General features: G+C 51.5%; 1 protein-coding gene across 8 annotated transcripts in view; it reads right to left on the bottom strand.

Annotated features, from left to right (window-relative positions):
- OSBP2 (oxysterol binding protein 2) overlaps nucleotides 1-23703 on the bottom strand; it is a 124590-nt gene that overhangs the window by 33318 nt on the left and 67569 nt on the right. For 7 of the 8 annotated variants that reach the window (XM_075041930.1, XM_075041931.1, XM_075041933.1 and 4 more), the window contains one exon: nucleotides 2199-2449. In XM_075041930.1, coding sequence (XP_074898031.1) covers nucleotides 2199-2449 — 251 coding nt within the window. Of the gene's footprint in view, nucleotides 1-2198; nucleotides 2450-4664; nucleotides 4699-23703 lie in introns of those variants that run through there. The other variant, XM_075041937.1, reaches the window with a different exon arrangement.

The following is a 23703-nucleotide window of genomic DNA, read 5'->3' as shown; positions in this document are numbered from 1 at the left end:
GGGACCTCTCTGGGGAAAAGCTGGCAAGCAAGGGTGGTTTAATTTCTCCTGCAAGGAACTACCGGCCCATCAAAAGCACCCTGTGCTCCCATGGGATGCGTGGCCCTGAGAAGCCTGTGAGGATCAAGGTGGGCAGGAGCAGGGTGTATTTTCACCTACAGCCAGGAGATGGCTTGACTCCAACGTGCTTCCTTGTAGCAATGTTTCACGTTTCAATACAGAAGATTTCGGGACCTTTGCATTGCACGGAGCCACCTCCCACCCCATGAGAGACTCCCTGGAGAGGGTCCGCACAGCTCACAGAAAGCATCACCCCATGCTAAAAAGATAAATCAAGGCGCAAAAAGGGATCCATGCGGGAAAAGGTGAGCGCGTAGCTGGGAGCACCAGCCCACCATGATGGGGTGGTCAGGTTGTCGGTCCCCACTGCTCCTGGTCCCCACAACTCTGCCCTGCTCACCCTCCTCCTGCCTTTCTAATTCATCCCCCTCACAAAGCATCGCTGCTTCCTGGGGGTCAGCGTCCCCCTGCCCACAGCTCCATCACCTCCCCCCGAAACGACAGGCTCATCAGCAGGCTGAGAGCGCCGCAACCACCCCCCCGGAGCTGTCACTCCGCTCCTGTCCTGCTTCTTCCAGTTACAGCCTTTCCCCTTCAGACATCTCCTCAAGACACTCAGCCAAGAGCTGAAGTACAAAAGGATGCTGTTAAAAACGGGTCTCTGACATCGACCTGAAAACACATGCCTCGCTCCCTCCTTGGCTCCTCTTACCTGCTCAGTGTTTTGGACAAACCACATTTCTGATGTTTTTAACCTGCGCAACAGTTTTTGTGCCATTTCCCACTGTCCAGATGGCCTCGCTCAAGTTTTTATCGCGTCACAACCACCACAACCTCCTCCTCTCTGGGCTGGACGTAGCAAATATTGCTCTGCTCATCCCTTCCCAAAAGGCTGCTAGAGAAATCCACTCTCCAGCAATTCCCTGCCCACATCCCATCGCCGGTCTGCCTCCTAACAGCAAACCTTGGCAGCGCCGAGGGCTCTGCCGTCACCTCCCATCACTCGCAACGCGCTGCCATCCCTGCTCCAAAAACTTCAACAAACTCTCTGCTGGGAGAGCACTGCACAGGCACCCCCGAAGCTGCTCCATAACGCACGGCACCGTCTCAGGAAGCCCCTTCCCCGCCATGGCTACAAAATCCTGTGAGCATGGATGGGGAGGATGCTGCAACCGCAGGACTCCCGAGTGCTCTCCGGCTCCTGCTGTGGATTATTATTATTTTTTAAAAGCTCACATAAAACAACACACGACCTCCTTTTGCTCAGGGCTGGGACAGCACGGCGACAGCACTACTCTGTTCACAATTCCCCAAGCTCTGTGAGGCTTATTCCAGGTCTGTTAGGCTTCTGGGTTGGTTTTTTTTTTTTTTTTTTCCCCTTTAAATATTTTATTTAGTTTTGCTCTCTCTTCCCCTCCCCAGAGCTCCCTGGGGAAAATAACGCTCCCCAGGAAAGACTGTCTCACTGCAACGGAGGCAGATACACACTCCAAACAGAAGCTATCCAAAAAATAATCAGAAAGCACCGTCACACTGCACAAGGCAGGGAGCAGTGTCGGTGCCAGCACACACTTCGCAACCTCCAACCAACCAGTCTGGGAGAGCACAGCCAGCACGAGACAGCTCTCGGACCCTGAGGGGGTTAAATCCCCCAGTCGTGTAAAACAAGGGCAGCTTCATGGAAGTCAGCGAGGACACGAGTGATGTGGGGACGCATGTCTGAATCTGCAGTGGGCAACGGGCTCCAAATTGCTGTGCCAGCCAGAAAGCCACCCCCAGAACAGCAGAAAGCCCCTTTGCACTCCAAACCTCCACATTACCTGGCTTTACATCCAAAATGTCCTGGTTTGGAAGCTGTAAGGATGTAGCAGACCTGTGCCTCGGGGGGTTACACATGTCTGCTTCTTGGGCTGCACCTTCCCAACTTCCCATCCCCTCACCACGGCGCTGAGCCGGCACTGAGCCCCTGGCCGTGCCCGAGCCCCGTGCCAGTGCACAGCTTCTGCAGAAAGCCGGCGCACAGGGAGAAAACGGGGCCGTGCTGGAGGGGAAAAAGGACAATGGAGGAAGAGGAGGATAAAAACGTTTCTCCCTCTGCCTCCTCTCGCAAACGCGGTGGCTCGGCCGGCAGCACTTACGTTGATCATAGCATTGGAGGTGATGCGGAAGAGCGTGGCTCGTTCGTTCACCGCCTTGATCTTCTCACCGCTCTCAGCCGGCAGCTTCAGGTTCTCCAGCTCGCTGAGCGAGCGCTGCAGGGCCGCCCCGTGCTTCGCGATCAGGTCATTGCAAGTGCTCAGATCCTCCAGCTTACTCGAGAGGGTTTTCAACGTGCCGTGCAGCTCGCTCTTGTCTGACTGCGAGGCGGGCTCCTCATCGCCCGAGTCATCTGCAAAGGGAGGGATGGAGAAAAAAACAGTTTCCATGGTTACTCCCGGACCGTACTAACCCGCTATCACCACGGGCAGGGGGACCTCCTGCCTCCTCCCATGTGCAGCAGCTCTGCTGGGGCTGGGGGTCGTGGCCACCGAAGCCCCCGGGGAGTGGAGCATGGTGCGGAGGAGCAATGCGGGATGTCACCCAGAGCCCCGAGGCGGCGTCCGAAGGGTTTCTGTGGCTGTAATGGGGATTTGGTTCAGGGCTGCTAACGCTGAGCGATGTGGGGTGGCACGGGGGGGTACTGTGCTGGTGCCACTGGGGAAGGGCCACGCGGCAAACCTCCCCTTTCCATGCACGGCCACGGGAGCCAGGCACAGTGTCAATGCGCCCTGCACCAGGAGCAAACCTCACGGGGGCTCTGCAAGGTCTGCTTTGGGCGGGATAAATTATTTCACCCGAGGGAAAGGTCGCAAAGACACAGGGGAGAGTAACAGCCTTTACCCAAAACCATCACCACATCTTCAGAGGGCAGAAAACTCCACAATCAGCATCTCAGGTACAGCAGAAATGGTTATTCCTGCAACTCCAGAACGCTTGCGTGACATAAAACTAGAAAACCAACCCAAAAGCAAGCAGCAAGTATAATGCAGCATTTCTTCAGATCATCCCACTGTTCCCCAGGGGAGGGCGGAGGAGGTGAGCGGCTCTGAGAGGCGGCATTGCCCGAAGCAAATACAAAAAGTGAGAGCAGAGCAGGTCCTGCACAGGGTCTGTGCCTCATCCTTACGTTCAAAGTTTAGCCAAGGTTTCTCCAGGTGCACCCAAAAACCACTGAGGCAGAAGAGCAGGGAGCAGCCCCTTCATTTCCCCTCCCCTCAATCATCTGGATTAAAAAGAGACGGGGACCAGCAAAACCTGCCTGCAGCTTCTCTGCCAGGACTAGGGGAGCCAGGGGGACGAGGACATCCTCCAAGCCAGCCAGGCTGAGAGACGCCACGATGCTGCAAAGCACAGACCTCAGGGATGCCGCAGTCAGAACGGGGGTGCAGCACATCCCCTTTCTAGGCTGCAAGAAAAGGAGTAAAGCCCATAATTCACTGATAGGTGGGTGTTTGGGTTTTATTCCTGCCTCATTTATAAGACCTTTTGAAATGCTGTAGATACTGAGAAGGATGTTCAGCCGTCGCTCATATCAATTCCACTGCTCTTGGGCCAGCTAAGGAAAATGAGAGAAAGAGGGCCCTTCATTTAACAGTACCAAAGCTATATTCTTAAGGCAAGAGCCAGAGCAATCTGGATAATATAGAAGGACCATCAGCCCGGAGCTGAGGCAGTGGCAGAGCACAGCGCAGTACTGCACCAAGTCTCATGGCTATGAAGCTACCCAGGACGGAGGTGATGGGACAAGGAAGCACAGCCCAGGGACAAGGCTTATCCTACACAGCGGGATCTACCCCAGCTGCCCAAGGACGACGGGAGAAGGAAATCAAAGCCCTGCCGGGCAACAGGGCACAGAGCAAAATGCAAGCGACTCACAAAGCACCAGGGCAGCATTTCCCAGTGCAATCATTTGCTCCATCTGCAACCCAGCCCCGAGCATCCACAGCACACAAACCTCTGACAAACACGAGGACCTGTTGTTAAAGCCAGAAGATGAAGAGGCTTGTGGCCGCCAAGGACAAAGGACTATCAGAGCTAGCGTTCACAGCACCCACGGGAAGCCAAGCGAGACCTTCCCAAGGAAGGCAAGCACCCAGCCAATGTGCTGGGAGCAGAGCTGGCTCCCACCGACAGGCTGGGGAGCTACTGAGCTGCATGGCTGGGGGGAACAGCCCTGCTCTCAGGGACAAGACCAGCATGTTGGAAATACACACAGCACCAGAGAAGTCTCTGGCACAGGTGAAGGTGACAGGCAGGGGAACGGGAATGGGAACACGCAGGATTCGAAGGGCTCTGTCCCAGGAGGGTGCACAGAGGTACCATGGCAATGGGTATGGGCTTACACCACAGGCGTCTTGTACATGTCAACTGCAAAAGATCTAGCAAGAAAATTTAAGCCACCTTTCCAGCAGTAAGGAAGTAACCAAAACGTCCCTAAGGTCCACTTTCTGTTTCAAATGTTTCAAGTATTTCCACAGTGCCTTTCATCCCGGGGCACACAAAGGTGCTCTGGGTCCCTGGCAGCATATACACATCCCCCTGAGCTTTGAACATTATCTTTGTACCTGTCCTGAGCTGGTGCATCCAAAGGACAGAGCACACTGTACCCTGCAGCGCCCGGACACTCACTGGCAGAGGGACACCGAACTGCTACTGCTGCTCAGAGCCATCTCCGTGAGGCTTTCCAGGGCGATCTCGGGCAGAGGCTTGAATCCATCCCCTTTCACAGTCTCCCATGCATCTCTTCTTCGCCATCAAATACGGAATCAGCTTTCACCGGACCTACTGCGCAGCAACACAGGTTCCACCTTGCAAGGCTCTGTCTGCAGTCGTCGCCTCTGATCGGGCTGTTAACCTGCTCCTCTTGAGCTGCAAGGTCCAGGCGCCGGTCCACCAGGTCCATCCCGCGGCACTGCCCTCGTCCCACGACACCGTACACCCCGGCAGCACGCACACCCGTGGGCACCGATCCAAACACGGCCCAGGATCCCCAGCGTTCAATCTGCACACAGGGTGGGAATGGGATGGTGGCATTTATGCAGCTCAGCCAGGCCACAGCCTCCTATTTCCAGTTGAAGAGCCCCTTGCTCTCTCCAGGCGCGCATCTGCGCTCTCCCCACGAGCATCCTGGCAGCCTCTCCTGGGCTGTGCGAGCTGCCTGCGCTCCAGAAAGCAGATGGGAACCACTTCTCCATAGCATCCGGGACCTGATCCCTAATGAGGCTGATCTTTAATGGCCAATTTATAACATATTATAGTGTTTTATAAAACTACCACAAGCAGAAGCCAACCACACTAGCTCAGCTTTCATCGCAGACACAAGCCAGGCCTCTACCACCACTAATTATGTCAAAAACCAGCATTACCTTTGTGGGACTCAAGGGGACAAACCAAATTTGCAATTTTTCTATTTGTAGTCATCGGTAATACTTCCCAAAAATAATTTTATCTGTTTACAAAGACTGCAAAAATTGTGCCAAGCAAGAGGAAGCATCTCTCTGCCTGTCCCCAGGCAGTATTTAACCCCCAAATTGTTCCCTCTCATTTTGTTTTCCCCTCTCTCTGTATACAAAATGCCTTTTCCCAGGGCAGCACCACAGGGCCGCCCCAAAGTCCTGGCTCCTGCGGGCTGTCAGTGCTCCATGCTTTCAGGAGCAAAGCCTGGATCACCTTCCCCAGGTGCAATCCCAGATCACAGCCTGGGGATTTTTGCCTATCATTAAAATGCTCTGACACAGGGACGGCACTGCATGGCAACAGACAGGCTCCATCCTTTGCCAGGGCATTATTTCCTGCCCATTGCTGCCCATTTATCGAGGCTGCGGTAATGATCCCTGCCTGTGTGCTCAGCTCGAGGCAGGAGGCATGAACGCAGCGTGGCCCATTTTTTCATCATTGTGTAGAATTATATAAATGCCTCAAAGCCCAGGAAAAAGGGGGAAGGCACCTGGGTCAGTCCATGCTAGTCATGATGCTGCTCATTCAGGCTGAGTCAGCTGAGCTAAACATCCCTCACCGGCTCACCCCCTGCCCCAAAGCTGTTTTCATGGCCGTGCCGGGATGCCGGTAGGGTGGGCAGCAGGATCCCACCACCTTCCTCCTCCTGCCTGTGCAAATGGAAGAATAGGGTGTCAGGCCCTCTGCTGAGGCTGCAGACTTCAAACGGGATCTTAAGGCTAGGGGGTCGTGGTGCAGCGATGGGGGAGCGATGTGCAGTGCTGTCTCAGGAGCGAAAGCACACCCAGTGCAGAGGACGGAAAACTCATTAATTACCTCCCTCCATCCCTGGTAAGCACATCCCTGTAACCGGCACTGCCTCCACACCCACAGCCCCAGTGCCCAGGACACACGGAGACCTGGACCAATTCATGCTTCTGTGACTCATGGTAAATAAAAATATCTCAAGCAACATAATTTTCTGTAATTATCTCAAATCAAAGCACAGGAAGAAGGAAATACAGTGTCATAGCGACAATCAAATCAGATCAAGTTAAAGCAGAAACGATCACGCAAAGCACCAAACAACCTCACTGCTATTCCACCAGGGCGAAGCACTGACACCAGCTCTGAAGATGTGCTTCCAACCCACGATCAATGCCAAAACACCTCCCAGTGCTGAAATACTCCGCTCCTTACCATCCTCACAACACCAGCACAGGCCAAGCAGGATCGACCGAGTCCCCAGAAACTCCTCCTCCCTCGAGGTTTTTGGACTATGAAGACAGCTATTTGTGAAATCCTGGCTCTGTGAAAGCCAGGAGGTTGAATGAGGTCTTGGCTTTACCTACAGGTGCAGCACTGGGAAAAGTATCCTAAAAGGGCCAGGAAAAAGCAAAACCGCAGCCCCACAGGGACCACCATCACGAGCAGAAGAGCAGCATGTGCACCTAACTATTATTTTTTAAATTATCCTCATGTTTCCTCTGTTCCATCCTTCTGTACTTGCTCCACACACACACTCACCAGAGACTTTGGCATCCTCCAGCACCAGGCTCCTGGCAGCATGCTGCTCTCCAGCCCAGGGAAAGGAGGCCTGGGGACCAGCGTTACCATACCTCTTTCTTCTGGGAGCCTGAGGGAAAGCTGACCGAAGCCAAAATAAGCAGAAATACAAATCTAACTCGCTCCTCAAGGAGCCAGCAGCTTCTCAGATCTGCACCAGCTTTGGTCCAACGGCTTGTGGGTAAGAGCAGCCCCAGATCTGAGCAGAGGAGCCCTGCTTCCACACCATCTCCACCCAGCTTTTCAGCTGGTTTCTTGGTACCACCAGGACAACCGCTGCAACGGGAACATTCCCGCTTGTCCCTGCAGCACAGCCAGAAGGGTGGGAAGAGGGTTGTCCAGGGTCTGGACAACTCTTTGTTTCCCTGTCTGGGAGAAGATGGTCCCAGGGAAGTTGCTTTGCTGCGGCAGCACAAGACCCACCAACTCCTACAGTTACTACTGAAGATTATCTGTAAAGTGCTGGAGGAGAGAGAAGCAGCAACATTTATTCTTATTGCTGAGGATAAAAGATTCACTCATGCAGAAAGGTGAAGCAGCCGCAAGCCATCGCCTGGAGGTCTTCACTTGGAGCACAGCCAAACGCGGCAGCATTGGGGATCCTTCCTTTGTATCATCAACTCAGCCAGGAGAAAAAAAAAAAAAAAAAAAAAAAAAAAATGGATTTTGCTTTGCTAAGGCTGGTAAAACACCCCGAAGGTCAGGAAATACTCACAGAAAGAGGGACTCTGGCCGGCGCTCCTCATTCGAGGGCAAAGACCGCAGGCGATTTGCAGAGGCAAACCTGCAACCTGCCCGGCAGACTTGCGCCACTCAGGACTTCAGCAGCTGCCCGAATGGGGGGTTTCCCAATCGCAGCGATTCAAGATCACAAACCCTCTTGAAAGCTGGAGAAACTTATATTCCTAAATGCTTGGGAGCTAGGGTGAGGGAAAACATGATTCCAAACTATTTTTTTCATCCCTGGCGATGGCTGACAGGTCCAACTCAGAAGAGATCTGTTGAGGGCAAAGCTGTTCCTCACTGAGACCCCTTTGCCGTAAACTTCACAACACATGAGATGAAAAATCAAGGCAGGGCAGCGCAGCATCCCTCGCCAGCCCACCACAGCCCCACTGCGATGGGAGAGCTGGCAGAGCGAGGACTGCACGAGGGCGATGGTGAGGAACACGCAGACACCCCGGTGCTGCCCAGCAGACTCCTGCTGCAAAGTTTTCCAGCGCATCCACTGTGTCCCAACTCAAAATGAGTTTTCACAACGGCTTTGAAGGGGGGGTTTCCAACACAAGCAGGGGATGAGGAGAAACCAGAAGCAGGGCATTGAGGACTCGCTGAGGTGGAGGATGCTCTGTGCTTGTTGCCTCTGGATGCCACCCTTACACCTTTCACCGGTTTGGCCCTTTTGGATCCTCAGCTGCAAGCCCAAGCTGCCTCTCAGCAGCTCCTAAATCACATTAAGCCTCAAACCAACATCCGCTAGCTGGGCAGGGCCAGGGTGGACCAGGGGCTGTGTGTCTGGAACCTACAAAACCTTAGAGGCTCTGAAGGAGCCAGGAAGGCATCCCTGCTCCCTTCACACAGGGAAGATCCTTCAAGGACACAAATACTATTTTAATACATGGTTTCCAGCCATGCCACTCTCCAACGCAGACCCCAGCACACCCTGTCCCTGCAGAGGGAACGGGCTCTATGATGGACCCCCCTCTCCTGCAAAGGAGGACAGCGGTGCTTCTACCTGACCCTCGTCCCTCTCTGCGCCGGGTGCCAGCCAGTGCTGCCAACAGCAGCTCTGCCATCTGTTCTCTGCAGAAGAAAGATCCTCCCTCAAGCAGCAAACCTTCACTGGGTTGGCAGGGGGGCTGCCCAGCCCAGGACCCCCCACCCGTGCTGGAAAGCGGGTGCCCCTGGACCCCCCTGGGGAACAGCATGTCCCCAGCTCATGAGCTTCACCTCGGATCACCCTGCTCCTCAAGGCAAGACAGGTGTATAATGACAGACAGACATTTAGCAAGAATTCATGTCGTTCTTCTACAGCGAACAAAAGCTACCCAAGAAAATAAACACAAAAGGCTGGCACCAAATATTTGACAACAAATTGCAAGGTTCCTCTTACTCCTGTGCCTTGGATGAGTCAGCCCAACTTCCACGGCATCCTCCCAAGGTTTCCTGCCCTTCCCAAACTCGGTGTCCCCTGAAGACCTCCTGTGCCCATCGGTGGCACACAGGGACCACCAACGATTTGAATCCCTCCCCGTCTCCCTCCTGCAGCCCAACTCTGCACCAACCGCACACTGCTCGCGGCAGGGCTCCCTGCTCGGTACCAGCATCTCCGGAGGTGATGCCTGCCAGGACCCTGGGCCAGAGGTGGCCCCGAGGCAGAGATTTTGGGCTAAGCCTGCGTGGAAGGTGCCAGCAGCCATGAGAGAGCACGACCCAAGTCCAAAACGGCCGCTTTTGCCTTCTGCCTGTGGTATCGGGCAGGGCTGCTGTGACGTGCAAGCATGGCCGAGCAGGCCTGGCCCCCAGGCACCACAGTAACCCACATAACAGCTACCGAGGTTTGCAAAATCCTCCTCTCCCTCCTGCACCAGGAAGGTTTTACAAACGCAGTTGCTGTTTTACGATCCACACGTACAAGGGAAACAGCTGTAAGAGCTCAAATACGAGAGACACAGACCACCATTAACAGCAGCTTTTAATAAATCTCCTCTCCAGGAACACGCACGGCTTATATTTTGTACACACTACGCACCCTAAAAACACGCGCCCCTGCAAGCCGAGCCCCTTCACTCTCCATCTCATACTTTGTTTTGACTTGCAAACCCAACTTAAAGGCAATCTGTTGTGATTTTTATTTGTAGGGCACTGGCATGAAGCAGTTGCTATAGGAACAGCCAACCTCACCGTAAGCTGGGAAGATTATTTTTGGAGCTGTGATGCTATTTAATCTATGTAAAATGGATCGGCAGCTATCGGCCGTAAGCCTCTTCGGGCTTGTTTCTCAGCCTGGAGAGCAACACGAAACCTCAGCGCCCAGAGCAGCATCTCACGAGGAGGCCATTAAGGCAGAAGCTCCCTTTACATCCCTGTCTTCTATCTCTAAAACTTCCCTCAGCTAAATATTTCCCATTGCTTGCAACTTCTCCGGAGCTGGTGGAAAAGCTGCTGGCTGGAGGCACGAGGCAGGCACTTCCCTGCGCTGGCAACACGCCGGACCTTTGCACTGCAGCTTGCGAGGAAACCCAGCGACACGGTGCCTGCCGGAGGCACCGCCACGCAGCACACCCACCCCAAAATTATCGGGGAGACCTGGAGCAACCCCAGGGTGCTGCTGCTCATGGTCAGGCTGTTTCAGTGCTGCTCCCGGATGAGCAGAGCTGGGAAGAGCCTCTTCAAGGGATAAGCCAGGAGAAGGCAAAGGGATTGAAAGGTTTAGCATTAGACCTTTGATTCTAAAATTCCCAAACTGCATCCGGAATCTGGCTGCAACATCTCCAGCCTGAAGCACCACAGCTATGCGGCACTGCACCGTGGCTAGGGCGGGCAATTAATCCCTGCTTACCTTCCTCTCCGGGTCCAGCACAGATGGTCTCCTCTTCCTACATCCCACACCTTCCTTCTCCACTCTGTGAGTATAAACTTCCCAAGTATCCTCACCTTCAGAAAAGTTCTTGTCCTTCCTACATCACCTTGAAGTTCTCCCCGAGCCTCCTGCAACCCTGAGCCGCTCACTCACCACTTTGCCGAAGCCTCTGGAGCCTCTCAAAGCCAGGGCTGGCCCTGCACAAGAAATTAAATCTGCCTTTCTGATGGTAGAAAAGGGGAATGAGCAGACGAGGGGGGTGAAAGCACAGGATCGATATGGCAGGAGCGAGGCCGAGCCAGACCGGCTCCTGCGTGGCAGAGGTGCTGAGCTCTGCAATGCCTGGCACCCGCCAAGGAGCCAAGCACAACCCAAAAGCAAACTGTGCGCTGCAAGCTGTCCTCTGCATCCAAGTGGTTTCATTTACCTACACGGAAAGGAAATCATTGACTGCGATCTACAGGTAAAATCATAAAATAATAGAAGGAGCACTGCTGACTTTAATTAAAATAGTATTTGGGTTCCCCCAAAGCCACAACCACAGTGGTGAAGACTGGGCATCTCAGCAGCTGCCTTTTTGCCTATCAGCAGCAAGAACTGCGGGTCTGCTGGCAGCGAGCTGAGTTTTGAAGCATCCGAGTCACCAGCCTTGCAGCACCTGCCCTTAGCAACCCCAGGCCACCGTGACTGTTCCCAAAATCCCTAGAAAAAGCTGTCTTGGTGCTGCCCAGATGACCGCACCATCAGAAGCAAGGCATGGCTTGTTCCTCCATCAGCTCACTGAGGAGGTAGAAGTGGCCAAGCCACCCGTGGGTGAATGCAGCATCCATCTCTGGAGAGGAAGGGGAAACAACAAAAAGCAGAAACAGGGCCAGAGTCATTGACTGCTCCATACACCTGGTGGAATGCAAAGTTGGTTGCACTGAAAAAGGAACTCAACCGACCTACTAGTCTTAGAGCAGCCCCGCGGAGCGGTAGAGGCCGTACAGGGTGAACATAATGGGCCTGCAGCAGGATGCAGGTGATGCTTGGTGACGCTGGGCTGTCCAGAGTACTCCTGGCTTGTGTCTGCAGCTCAGCTCAGCCACTCCTGGAGACCATTTCCCCAAAGCACAATACACATTAACATCACCAAACCCCACTTCCAGAGCACTTTGGCTCTGGACGTGCAGCAGCACCTGCGCAGCATCCCTCCCCTTCCAGCCGCATCCTCCTCCAGCCAGCCACCAAGTTCAGCATCAAGCTCAGGGACGTGGGCACCGCAGGAGCTGCAAGCCATCAGGTATCAGAGCCACAACAAAGTAGCTCTCAAGTTTGCTCTTCTCAGACAAGGGAAGGAAAGTGCCATCCAAGGCTGCAGGCAGCAGTGGAGACTGTCCGTGGCACAGTGCTGCACCCGAGCATCTCTACCGGTGATGCATCGTGCCGGGGTGGTACCGCAGGCATCGCCGAGAGCTGAGGCTGCGGTGCTGTGCTGCAAACACAAGGCAAGTCTCCCGTGCGCATGAGGAATGACAGGGCCATAAAAGACTCCATCATTTCTTCCAGAAAAACCCAAATCAGATCATCAACGTGCTGCCTGCACAGCATGGTGAAGCCACAGAGTCCTGCTGCTGAAGATGATACCAGCCACGCAAGAAGAATGCATTTTGGCTGCAAGAAATCCTGTGATTGTTCTCACCGTATTAGCAAGGAGCTAAGCCAGATCAGCTTGCCACGGAAAAGCACTTTTCCCAGACAGGCAACAACCCGCCCAGCAGACACACTGCTGCATGCAGCCCCAGCCCAACAGTCACCACCGAAATCCCAGCGAGACGCTCTGCTGACGCACAGTGAAAGCTGCCGTCAAGTGCCAAAGAAACCACACTGCTGCCCATCTCCACAATCCACAGCCCAAACCGCTCACCTTTCCACAGCAGCACAGCCCGCAGCTGGTCTCCATCAAAACAACCTCCTCCTCCTCCTCCTCAGAGGATGCTGAAGCAGTAAATCAGCAATCCTGTTTGGAGACAGGCTTCAGCACAGCCAGCTGATGCCAACACTCCTGAAACACTGGAGTGCTGCTGAAGCAAATGGTGGAGCAGCATTGGTGCTTTTAACAAACCCCACGGTGCTAACAAGCTTCTCTCAGTGAGAACCAGCAGAGTCCATTGCTGCCGTACTCTCCCAGGTCCAACGGGCAGCGTATTTAAAGGTTGTTTTCCCCATCACTATGGAAGTGCTGCAGCGTGTGATGTCCTTCCTATCACGTATCACCATGCAGTGGCTTTGGGACACTATTTTGCTCTTCTGGGGACAACAGGCTGCCTGCAGCCAGCCCAGGCAGAGCACACAGGCTATAATAGGCACCAGAGATTCAGGAGCTGCCCTGCCACTACAGTTTCCAAGGAGAAAGTCAGCACAGTCCATGCCGTGCCTCAGTCCAAGCTTTCTCTCCGTAGCTGTCACCAGAGGTCTACTGGAAAGCCCAAAGAGCCCTTCATCATCTGAAGCGTGTCCCCTGGAAAACTCCCCAGTCCATAGCTCAGAGGATTATAGAAACAGGTAACTCAAAGCTCTTCTTCCACCTCGCTGTCTTTAGGGGCTGATCCAACCCAACTTGTTTCTAATGTTTCCAGAGCACCAGCATGTGATTGTTGTCACAGACAATAAGGCTTCCTGCTAAAAAAGCAGAACTTCATCTTTACCAAAATAAAGAGTCTAGCCTTGGTTCTCACGTCAGTGTTTATCACCACCTCACGTCACTGCAAACACTTAACACTCAAATTTCTTTGCAACACTTACAAAGGAGGAAGCGTTCAACGCCTACACGTTTCTCCCACCTGATTTTGGGGGTCTGAACACCAGACCCATCACCCAGCCCTCGCTGCCCACGGTTTGCTGCCAGGGCAGGAGCAGCCTCCGGAGCCACTGCCCGCTCCTCTGACGACAGAGGCAGCCCCGCGTGACTCGCTCGGACATCTGACTTTCAGATGTCTGACGCAGGCTAAATTAATCTCTGCTAAAGTCTTACCTCCTCCTTCCCTCTCCCAGGGCAATAAAAAAGCGCTGCCCGTCAAACCACTGTCCCTGCAGCGGATGGTGCCTGACCCGGCTGCCTGGGGGAAACCCTGGCGAGGAGAGCGGGGAAGGACGGCGCGGGTCCGAGGATGCTGAGGGTGATGCAGTGTGACATGCGGTCCCCAGGGACGAGCCACAGGAGTCGCTCCTACAAACTCAGAACTGTTCCCCGGCTGAGCAGCTTGAGGTGGATCACAGACTCTGCCTCCCCCCTGCCTCAGTTTCCCTCCCGCTGTCATCCAGAGCCGGTGCCTGGGAATCAAGGCATGTTTGCTGGGTTTGGAGAGGATGAAAAGAAACACAAGGGTGGACAGGGACTGGATGGACAGGACATGACCCAACTGCAAAATACAATGTGAAAAGAGCAATTTTTCACCCTCAACCACCTTTTTCTCAGTTCTACCTCCTGTGCGCTTTCTCCTGGCCTCTTCCCATACCTGTCTAGGAGTTTTGTATCTAAACACATGAAAAATATCACACTTATTTGGTAAAAGCCTTTTTTCCTCCCACAGGTAAAGTGGAGGAGGTCCATGAGGACAGGCAAGCATCAAAGTCAATCTCTGCTGCGGCAATCCCAGACAAAACTCCGAGCCCTTGCTCTTCACAGTTGTTCCCATGAGTAAATACCACAGAAACCAATCCCACCTCCTTAGGAGATTCCCTATTTATCCCATTGTCAACCAGCCTCCCTGCTGACGCCATGGGTTTGATTCAGAAACACCAGCCTTTCCCATCTGTGATTATCCGGACCTCTTGGAAACGTTGATCACCCGTCATTTCTCAACCGGAGCAATTTCCACGTTGGCTCTAGAAGACACATCTGCTTTCCTCACTTTTAATAGCTATGAATATTAAATGCAAACGGGTATCTATATTTAATGGTTTAGCCTGGCTGCCAAAAGATAGATGGATTTTCACAGCATCTGCAGATGCAGGCACAGGCAGTACTTCTGTGGTTATAAAGAATTACGCTGGAAATTAATCATGAAAATAGTACAGCAAATAATCATTCATAAATCATTCCAAATTTGGGTGATCACTTAGCAATTATCACCAACCTGGCAAGGCTATTTCTTCTCCCTGCTAATGCAAATGGAAAGCTGTTCAAGCAAATGGAAACCTAAAAATAGCAAACATTGGCTGCTTGTGACAAGCTGTGACATTTCCTGAAGTCACATTTGGTGCAAGCAGGTGGTGGGCGCGAGCTGAGGTGGGAAGACCCCAACCCAGCAATAGGGCTCCACAGAACAAATCCAGAGCTCAAAGACCACTGCTCCTCACAAAATATCCCATCAGATTTGCCTGAAATCCCTAAGTACAGTGGAGAGAAATGAAATGAATAAGTCTTGGAGAAATTAAAGTCTAAGGACTTGAGTGATGTGATCTGTGTTGGCCCAAGGTTGAACAGGGAGTTGGACCAGAGACCTCCAGAGGTACCTTCAAACCTAAGTTACTCCAGGACTCTATGCTAAGTGCAACTTTGTCACTTGTAATAATCGCTTTTGGTTAACAAATCAGATGTAATGCTAAGTTACAATAACACGGGAAATTCAACATACATATCCGGATAAAAATGAATAGGTAAAATAAGGAAGATACAAAATGGGTTCAAAAATTTCTGAAGTCCTTCTTTGGACAACAGCTTGGACAACATCCACCTTCTACCAGACCATTCTGAAATAAAGAAGGTAAGCAACTTCTTCCGTTTTGATTTTAAAAAATGTTACTACTATCTCTTGATTTCTGTAACTGCGATTCTCTTAATACTTTGGTGCAGCTGGTTGGAGCCAAACCTAAGGGGAGAAGTGATGCTTTAACGTGGCCCTGTAGGGCTTGCTTTTTCAGTAAGCAAACACCACAGTGACACAAGGACTGAAAAGACTATAAATGAAAGACCCACTAGCCTCCGTGAAATGAAAGCTTGCTTCGGTGCAAGCAGACGCTAGCTAAAATTTTTCTTACATCCTGCAGGAATACCAGAGGACCACATTTCCCCCCAAAAAAACAAAAATAATGCACTAAGTTTCATTTTCAGGATTCAATTGGCAAGCAAACGGTATTTGTCCCATTACAGCACAGGACCATATAGAAGACCTAACTCACAAACTTCTTCTGGCACAAGCTATCTTTGCCATACGGGTCCTGAAACCAGTGAAGCTACACCAGGGATGATTTTTGAACCACCTTACGCTGTCAACTTCCTTTCCTATGAAATACATATTAAAAAACAAGCCTGAATGGAGAGTGGACATACCAGTCCATTAATGCACATAAAGGATTTCTTGTTTCTTGAAAGAAAAGCAGTGGTAAAGCACAAAGTATTTTTATTACAATTACTGCAGCATTCCCAGTCCAGCTATTGAACATTTTATTGCTGCAATTAGTAGATGATGATGTTACCAGTCAATAAGCCTCAGCAGCAAATGCTGCACTTTATCTGGATAGCAGTCATTCCCTCTTTCTGGCACATATGGGATTTTCCAATTACCCAACCACCTAAACAACTCCAATAAGCTGATAAATTAGGCTACAAAGACATACAGATGGGTTTAAAACATACCAAAAGGCCAGGTTTAAACTCAAAGATGGACACATTGGAGAAATGGAGACTGAAATGCAAGACATGATAAATGCAAGATAACATGCTATATCAGTAGCGAGAACCAAACCAACAGATATTGGGCAACTGCCTGGTTAGCAGAAAAAGAGCCAATAATCATGGCTTATTATAAATACAATATAAATTACAATGGAACTTTTAAAAGCAAGCTAAAAAAAGCAAATAAATTCAGGGTTATAGGAACAGAAAACTCATAACTGCAACATGCAATGTAATTTCCAATAAGTTCCCAACAGCCTATGCCCGGTTTGGGATACTGCACTCCTCAGACACATGTGCACCATAAAAAGACACCCATGAGGATGATGTTGGGGATGGAAAACACATCCTGCAGGGAGAGACTGAATGAAAGGGCAGTGTTTAGCAAAAGGGGGAGAAAACTGACCAGAGACATGCTAACAGTCAACAAATAACAACTTTTATAAAGTACAGAAGGGACTGATCTGTTCTCCATGTCCATAACAACCAAGAGAAGCAGCAGCCATGAGCTTAAAGGGGGGGGACGGGGAACATGGCAGGGATCCATGCTGTTTCGACAAGCCTTTTAAGTGGATTTCTTCAACAGCTTTCCAAAAGTCTTCTCAGGAGAAGCCAGGAGGACTTTGCAAGGAGATTTCAGTTTGACAGCTTTTGGAGGAGGTAGAAGGCTTTGGGTTTGGTTTTTTTTCTTTTCCTCTGTCCTTTGACTACAATATTCTGCTCTCCATTTCCATTGGAATAAAAAGTTTGGCAGCTACCAGGAGAACTACAGAGCCAGACCTCAAACCTGCTAAACTGGAGTCACAGGGCCTGAAGAGCAGAGCTGGCAGGGAACACAAGTGGAGATAAAAATAAGCCCAGCTGATGCTTTTGTTAAAATGCTGGAAAGCCAAAGTTAGCCCCGCTGGACATGGCCAAATGTCCCCTCCTGTCCCCTGCGGACAGTTCTGTACAGCAGTGGAAAAAAAATGGTGGTGAAGGTGTGATTATAGGGAAATAACTGCTCATTATCAGATAATTGGTGGCTCATGCTGCACGTCTCATCACCAGAAAAGAAAATAAAAAATTTAATAATAAAAAAGCCCTGATAAAAATAGAAACTTTTTCATTATATAGCTCAGAACAGCAATGACACACAAAGTACTGACCTCCCAGCAACAGCTCAGGGTGCAAAGATCTGCTTTGCTGCTGGCATGTGTTAACACTTGTCTCCTGGTTTGCAAGCACAGCTAATTGCGGGCCCCAGGGACAGCAACTTCGCTTTTATTCATACCTGCAAAACTGGCCAGGCTGCTTCCCTGTGAGGGGATCCTTGTAGAGAAGGTTCAGACTAACCCCACTGGCACCATGTACAAGCCAGGTACCTGCAGCATCACCTCCTGGCTCCTTCTTTCCTTTGCAAGTCCAGTAAGGGTCTGGGGACCCCAACACCTCCAGCTGGAGAGATCACTGGGAGCCCAGCACGCCTCCAGAGGGTGCCACATTTCAGTGGATCAAACCTTTATGGAGCAACTACCACCAGGGAAGGAGGGGAAAAAAAACCAAACCAAACACTTTATGGCCACCCCATGCTGGGCAAGGACCAGGACCCGTGATGGAGAAGGTCTTCGCTGAGAGCTCATGCAGGCACACAATGCGCTGCTCCAGGTCACCTCGATGGACTGAGCCCGTCCATCAGGACCTTAATTTCCCAGTGCATCCCTGACAGCTCCGAAAGCTGCTTGGTCCTCCTGGGAGAAGCCTGAGGAACGCTTTGGGCTTGGGTCCAACCAGCACACATTCAGGCAACAAGCTGTCTGTTTCTCAGCGCAGGTATTCTGCAGTAGCAAAAGGGTTTCTGCCACCCAGGCTCCCAGAACACTCCTGCCTCCCCTTCCCCAGGGATTCAAACTGCAGAAGACATCTCCTTTTATAATCATGCAATGGTTTGGGTTGGAAGGGACCTTTAAAGGTCATCTAGTCCAAGACCCCTGCAATGAGAAGGCACATCTTCAACTAGACCAGGTTGCTCAGAGCCCCGTCCAACCTGACCTTGAATATTTCCAGGGCTGGGGCATCTACCAGCTCTCTGGGCAGCCTGTGCCACTGTTTCACCACCCTCATCATAAAAAATTTCTTCCTTATATCTAGTCTGAGGATGTCTCGTCTGCAGAGTGAACCCATTCCTTCTTTGCACCTTTAACAACCACACGTTTTCGTGCCAGAATTTCATTCACAAATCACTTAAGGAGTTTCCTGAGCGCAGAGGAGACCTTCCAAGCTGTTAGAAGATCAAAACCGCATGCTGCACACTAGGATCACTCTGTCGGCTTCCTGGGTACCACTCTGTATTAAATTAAATTAAAGCAGACATTGTAGGACACTGCCTAGAGGGAGGCTCCAGGCTTGCTAAGAAGACAACCCCAAATCAGCCCATGTGTGCCACCCAATGAGTCCTGAAGTCCAGCTGCTTCTTTTCCACAGATTTCACAAAAGAAGGAACGATGGCAATACTGCAGAGCGAGTCCCCACCCCACGCCTGGTACCCAGTTCCCCTTTCAGCACAACCTCCACCATGGGAGTTTGATGGTAACATTGAGATCCATCCTTTGGGGTATTCTTGGGTCATTAAATTACTCAGCAGATGGAATGGAGATCAACAAATCCATAGTTCAGGCAGCCCTGATAATGCTTGCATTTAAAAATATCCCAAGTCAAATTCCTGCGGCAGGTATCAGGTTCAGCCCCAGAAACCTCCTTAGGTGGAGCAGATCTACCCCAGGGCTGCCAGCTCCATTACAGACTCTGTATTCTTTCATATTCTACTATTCCATGGGGTCCTAGGTCCACCAGGCAGAAATCACCGGGATAAGTAAGCCACCAGACAGCCAAGCCCTGGGTGACAAGAGGCTTTGCTCTTCTGGGAGATGGTTGGGACGGTGAGCTTGCAGGAGGCCCCGTCTCCTCCCAGCATCACTCTGAAATTTTGCACAGAAGGACTGGGTATCTGGTTACTCACTCCACCAAACCCCATGTAAAACTGCCTGTGAAAGCATTTATCATCTTCAGACATATTCATATCAGCAATACAGAAGCAAAAACCTCTGTGACCCCTTCTGGGTCTCCAGGGCCAAAAAGATCCACATCCAGATGAACATTACAAATTTGCACTTTACTAAACCATCCCTCCTCTCATTTATACGTACGCTCTGAATTCACAGCCAGCACACAATCCAATACAACCCTGCAGGGAGGACTCACACTACCTACAGCTTCGGGACTATCTCCAAGTAGACCAGCAAATATTTAGCCCCACAGACACAAGTGCCATTGTAAATAATTAAAAGTCATTTGCTCTTGTCTAAGAGACGAACAAAGCACATGAAAAAATGTACAAACTTTGTTATTTAATAGTGTCTGTCCATTTATTCACTAAATCCTTTAGTATCCAGTGATTACTATCAATTTGCACCGCTCCCCTGCGCTGAAATTGAGGAACCACTACAGTTTGCTGGCACCATGAGCAAGGGAACAAGAAGTCCCTGCGTCTCTGCAAGGGCTGCAGGCAGGGATCCGGCAAGGAGTGCCACAGGGCTGGGCATGGGCAGGTTGCTTAGCCTGAAACAAGCCAGGAGAAACGAAGAAGTGGCATAAAATTCAAATGTCAAGATATTTTGGAGGAAATGAGTTTTTTTTCAAAGCAGAAACTCACAGAAGAGATCACCATCGAGGACGTGGGGTGATGCCCTCTTCTTCCACAGACAACAGTAATGGCACCCTGGTACTCGGCTATTGAAAACCATCGAAGGTCTTGAATGTCTTCCTAAATGCGTCACCAAACATGCATTTTTAACGATGCTTAAACATTTTCCAGCCTCAGGTCTATCTACGATTTCAGCAGTGCGAGGAGGGGAGCTCACATATGGGTTGGCCTCTCCTCCTGACATCCATCAGCTAAAGAAGGCAGTAGTGCCGGTGGCACAGCCAGGACTCGGGAGCCAGACAGCATTTGAGAGGCACATCAGCTAACACGAGCTCCAATCCTTCGCAGGATAACGTCATCCTTGGTGTAACCAGGACCACTCCCAGGGGGTTCACTATTGATGAATGTGGCCTGTGATTTTTTTATTTTATTTTTTTACCAACAAAGTCTTTTTTTTTTTTTTCTGTAAGTCTCCCATCAGCAGGGAACACACAACCTGCCCCAAGGGCTGCCTCATCCTTGCAGAAACCAGTGGGAGATGTACAAAGGACACTCCTACATTCCTGTCAACTCTCTCCTTCCTCACTAACCCTCGGTAACAAGAACAAGATGACAAGGGACCTTGTTCCCAGGGAGGAGGAGCAGCGACACAAATGGGGGCAGGGAAGAGACTGCAGGGCTGCGATACCACCATCCCCATCAAACCTGCAGCCGCTGCAGGATCACACGTAGGACAGCAAAATTCATCAGTGCTGGGGGTTTCCGATGGCTAGCTCCAGTGCAACAGTGGTGAAGGTCTGCTGGGACATGGGCTCAGCTCCTGCAGGCATGCCAGGGGCTGAGCAGCCTGTCCCAAAACCTCTGCTGCTGTGACGCTGCCCAGAGCGGCTCAGGACAGGGCACGCTGCAGCCCCCCTTCTCCCAGACCCACCAGCTAACACACCCCTTGCCCCTGAGACCTGGGGTTACACACAGCAACATCCCTGCAGGCTCCTAAGCTCAGCTCACCCGAGGTTTTGGAGAAATAGTCATCTAGGCTGAGCTGCCAGACAGCGTACTGTGGACACTCTCCCATTAAGGCATGCCCTTATGTGCATTTAAATCTGCCTGAGCCGCCTGTGCTCAGCTTACTCGCATGTAAGAGGATCGGGGCAGGTGTAACTTACCTACCTTCCTCCAATTCTCCAAAGGTCAGGACATGCCAGCAGCAAGGGAGGGATGCTGCAGGACCTGGAAGTCTCCCAGCCCCTTTGCTCTGCTGCCCAGAGTGTACCTGAGAGACCCAGGCACAGGGAGGGTGAAAACAGGTCACAAGTAGCCCCAAAAAGGGGTCTGACTTGCACCCCCTTCCCACCGTTTCTGCCTTTGGATTTAAATCCTGCTCCATCAGTACTCAAAACACAGGCAAAGCCCCGGAGCACACACCTCCACCACCCTCCTCCTGAGCACCAGCCATCCGAGGGGGGCCAGGACAGGCTTGTTCAGGGTTTGAACTGGAAGGAAGGACAAAGCTTCAGTTAGTCCCTTTGTAGAGAAGATTTTTCCAACCGAGACCAAGGGTGAAGCTGCAGCAAAACACAGAATCTCACCTAAAAATGAGCGACTTCAAGCAAGGTATATAGCAAACCTGCATCGGGACAAGCAAACGCATCAAGGGTGCAGCGTTGGGGACATGACTGCAGGCTGGAGGGCTCGCAGATACATGTGGTGAGAGGTCCAAACCCAAGTTAACTGGATGCACACCTTTATGAACTAACAACTGCTAAGAAGGCTTCAGTAATTACCGGTAATCTTCCCCTGGGCAAGGCGGGATGAATGCCTGCACAACAAAATGTATATTTTACTGGACTACGCGTTCATTAATTAAAAGCTGCAGTTTATCAGCACCATTCAAGCCTTCTTAATTCACAACAAACAGCAAAGCTGCAGATACTAATTAGTGGGCTGCACAGTATTACATCCAGCTTGCTGCTAAGCTGCCAGCACTGGTCTGGGTCTGACACCGGCTCAGCGCAAGATGCCCAAGAGCAGGAGCACAAGGAGGAAGCACCTATTTTCCCCACTTCTGCAAAAATACTGCTGAGAGGCTTAAATGCTGCATGTCAGAGGATGCTACGGCATGGGATAGCGCACAGGCACACCGGTGCTCGCATTGAGAGCAAGCTGGCACCGTGGCACTGGTCACAGTTGCCTAAGGGGACACCTTTCCCTTCTCCTTTTCCCTCTTCCTTCCACTCGCTGGGTGGCAAGACTTTCCAAACATGCCAGAGCAGACAGGCAACAAACCCACGCTGTACTATCCCCTCTTACGGCCACGTTAATTTCCTGCTGCATGAGCAAATGTAAAGCCAGTTTTGACCCCCCCTGCCCCCCAGGAGCTACAAGCACAGCAGCAATGACTGCAGAGACATACGCTGTGACAGCAGCTCTGCAGGACCGCAAACAGGATGGGCAGGAGATCACTGAGGTTGGCCCACACTCTGCTCTCTACACAGCAGTTACTATCAATAATTTACCGCAAAAAGATCCTCTGAACCAGCAGTTTACCCCCGGAATCGTTCCCCCATCAGCAGCCCCCAGTCCAGGTTTGGCTGGGGAATAGCACAGACCGGGAGGAGGACAGACACACTGATGCAGCATCCTCTCCCCTAAAGTACTGTGCTGGCTGCCAGTGCCGCCTAGTCAGTAAAAAAGGAAAAAAAAAATCAATTTTTGCTGTACAGAGGGTCTCTATTTGCAGACCTGTTCAGATGGCGCTGGAAGTTCATCTCCTTTCCAATTCTATAAACACATTTCTGGTCTCTAATTACACCATCAGGCTGTCAAGATGGCCACTTCCTCCCTAATTACTCCGCTTTGTATTTAAGACACAGCTAATAAGCCCACATTGTTAGTGATTGCTGCCGACTAGCTCCGAGGAGGAGAGCAAGTCCTGCCTTGTGCTGAGCCGCTCTGGCACCAATCCTGCACTGCGAGCACCAGGGCAACACATCCATTTCCACCGGCACCTGCGCGTCCTCGGGGTGCATCCTCTTCCAACCGAGCCACACGTGCACATCGACAGGAACCCATCTCCACGGCTGCTAGAAACAAAGGGGAAAGGGGAGGAGAGGGCATCATTCGGAAAGAAAATGAACGGTCCCGGCCCTCGGCACGCGCTTCTGCTACCTTGTTGAACTTTGAGGGCTCCTTGCTGTGAAGGAGGCGGCTTGGCCAGCTCGGGAAGCAATGCAACGTTCCCTGTTTGCAAAGCAGGACTCCCTTCGGACGCTGGCTGCCCTACAAGCTCATCCTAGCAAGCCCCGTGGGGCTGCAGAGGTTGCCCCAGCCGCTGCGGTGCTCACAGTGCACATGCAGGTACCCGCACGTCCATCTCCACCGGCCGTGGGGATCGAGGGCAGCTGGAGGGGTGGCTCTGTCCTCGCTTCTGCAAACGAACATCCCAGCCGCTCCTCCTTTCGCTCACGCTGGTTAAAATAAGAGAGGATTTCCACATCTCTAAACATCCCTATGGACAACCCTGCATCTCTATTTCACTGCTGCGGCTGGTAAAACCATTTACAGCGAAGGAACACAGGTAGGGCAATACATAAATACACCCTATGTAATGCATCTGATAGATGTAGAGCATTCAGCCTTTATTCTAAAAGAGATTAATCTGACAGCCCTGATTACAGA

This window comes from Buteo buteo, chromosome 11, assembly GCF_964188355.1.
Source record: "Buteo buteo chromosome 11, bButBut1.hap1.1, whole genome shotgun sequence".
Classification (NCBI taxonomy): domain Eukaryota; kingdom Metazoa; phylum Chordata; class Aves; order Accipitriformes; family Accipitridae; genus Buteo; species Buteo buteo.
Note: the sequence above shows the minus strand (reverse complement) of the source record. Positions and strands in the feature narration are given on the sequence as shown.